The sequence below is a fragment of the Penaeus monodon genome, chromosome 18 (assembly GCF_015228065.2).
Source record: "Penaeus monodon isolate SGIC_2016 chromosome 18, NSTDA_Pmon_1, whole genome shotgun sequence".
NCBI lineage: Eukaryota > Metazoa > Arthropoda > Malacostraca > Decapoda > Penaeidae > Penaeus > Penaeus monodon.
The window spans coordinates 256481-258980 of NC_051403.1; the positions used below are offsets into that span (position 1 = coordinate 256481).

Here is a 2500-nt window from a genome sequence, read left to right on the forward strand (position 1 = left end):
TAATACGGGGAAGCTGGAGTCAATAGTGAACATATTGCAATAGTTGATCAAGAAAGCGACTCTCTCTCTCTCTCTCTCTATCATTCTTTCTACTCTTCATCTCTCTCTCTTCTCTCTCTCGCTATCTCTCTTCTCTCTCTCTCTGCTCTCTTCTCTCGCTCTTCTCTCTCTCTCTCTCTCTCCTCCATCTCTCTCTCTCTCTCTCTCTCTCTCTCTCTCTCTTCTCTCTCTCTCTCTCTCTCTCACTCACACACATATGCTCTCACATATTAATTTTATTGTGATGACGATGATGACGATCTTTATTGGCAATATCATTATCAATGATATCATTATCTTTGTTATTGTTATTATTATTGTTGTTGTTCTTGTTGCTGTTGTCATTATTATTATTATCATTATTTATTATTATTATTATTATTATTATTATTATTATTATTATTATCATTATTATTATAACTATTATAATAATGATTTTATTATTATTATTATTATTATTATTATTATATTATATATTATCATCATCATCATCATATCATCATCATCATCATCATCATTATCATTATTTATTATTATTATTATTATCATTATTATTATTATCAGTGTTACGTCATCAATGTTACGTCATCAATGCAACGTCATCGGTTTTACGTCATCGTTACAACGTTACCCTGCAAGGCTTCCCTCACTTACCTCAAAACTGATCGACCCTTGTTGCTCGACATCGAACGCGTTGAATACGTAATGAGCGTAGGCCGTTGCGTCTGGTGGGGAGGGGGGAGGGGGAGGGGGAATAGTAGGGATGATGGGGATGTAGGGAAAGGAGGTAGGAAGGGGAAGAGAGGGGATGGGAGGGGGTTAGAGGTGGGAGAGGGAGAGGGGGGGGGAGAGTTGGGAAGGAAGGGGAAGAGAGTAAGGGGGAGGGATGGAGGGAGGGAGGGAGGGAGGGAGGGAAGGGGAGGGAGGGGGGGCGGGGGAGAAAAGAGAGTTATCAGTGTGGAAATGTGAGATATATTGGTCTAATGAAGAGAAGAAGTGGAGAGTGAAAGGGAGGTACACAATTTCGAAGAAAGATAGAGAAAGTAAGAGATCAATGATTCTCTCTCTCTCCCTCTCTCTCTCTCTCTCTCTCTCTCTCTCTCTCTCTCTCTCTCTCTCTCTCTCTCTTCTCTCTCTCTCTCTCTCTCTCCTCTCTACTCTCTCTCTTCTCCCTCTCTCTCTCTCTCTCTCTCTCCGGGGGGTCGGCGGTTCGCGCCCCGACCAGGCGCGAGAAGTTGCAACTGTCGCCCGGAGGTTACTGCTGTGGCTGGGCACCACGGCGGGCAAGGACTCGGTTCCGCCGAGTCAGCAGCAGCTCACACACGTGAGCAAAATCAAGCAGACAGTAAGTCACACCAAGAATATCCATTGCAACAAATGAAATCAAAACCAAACTTTAAACTTTAAACTCTCTCTCTCTCTCACTCCTTGATAATTATAGTAATGATAATGATAATGATAATGATAATAATAATAATAATGGTAATAATAATAATAATAATAATAATGATAATAATAATAATAATAATAATAATAATAATAATAATAATAATAATAATAATAATGATAATAACAATAATAATGATGATAATGATAATAATAGTTCAAACAATTATAACAATAATAATAATGTTAAAGAGTATTAGCATTGCCGCCGTTAACAAACGCAACAATACTATTGAAATATTTAACAGAAAAAATCCAGTCTTCATTATCATAAATTAACAATTGAAAAAAATAGTTTCTAATCTCACAGTCACTTCTGTTTACGACATGTGTGTGTGACATTATCTCTGCGATTTACTGACATGACATAATCTCTATATATTACGCTGCTTCCATGGCAACGGTAATCAACCTTTCGCTTAACAAGTGGTTTGATTTCATCAAATGTTATCTGACATTCCGCTTAATCGTTTATTTTTATCCGTGAATGTTATCGAAGCCACGGTTTGTTAACTTTTAAATGGTCGGTTTTCTCGTTTACTGCTTTCATTGTTGGTTTGAATACAGGATCTTAAAAAAAAAAAAAAAAAAAAAAACGTAATTTGTACAGGTATTTTCACTTGTTCAATGAAGCTGTGCATTATAGTGAATAGAGGCTGTTAATAAGCCTTAACCCCTCCCACCCTTCTCTCACTCTTTTTTCTCTCTCCGTCTCTCCTCCGCTCTCGCCCTCTCTCTTTCTTCTTCTACTTTATTCTACCTTTCCCTCCCTCCCCCACCCCTCTTTCTCTCTCTCTCTCTCTCTCTCTCTCTCTCACTCTCTCTACCTATCTATCTATCTATCTCAATCTCCTTAAAAATCTATACATACATTACCTCCTTGAGGAAAGAACTGAGAGTAGATCCCTTTAAAAGTCTCCTCGCTGACGAAGCCACTGGGACACTCCTGACGAGATAACAGGGAGAAAGCGTAAGATGCAGCGGTCAGACAGCGGCCGAGAGTTACAACGGGCTA

At 38.8% G+C, this 2500-nt stretch overlaps 1 protein-coding gene across 2 annotated transcripts in view; it reads right to left on the reverse strand.

Moving 5' to 3' along the window:
* The window catches only part of LOC119584182 (Kv channel-interacting protein 1-like), a 67304-nt gene that overhangs the window by 2720 nt on the left and 62084 nt on the right, over nucleotides 1-2500 (reverse strand). For both annotated transcript variants that reach the window (XM_037932680.1, XM_037932679.1), the window contains exons 4-5: nucleotides 2362-2431; nucleotides 694-764 (exon numbers count right to left, since the gene is read on the reverse strand). In XM_037932680.1, the coding sequence (XP_037788608.1) occupies nucleotides 694-764; nucleotides 2362-2431 (141 nt within the window). The remainder of the gene's footprint in view (nucleotides 1-693; nucleotides 765-2361; nucleotides 2432-2500) is intronic.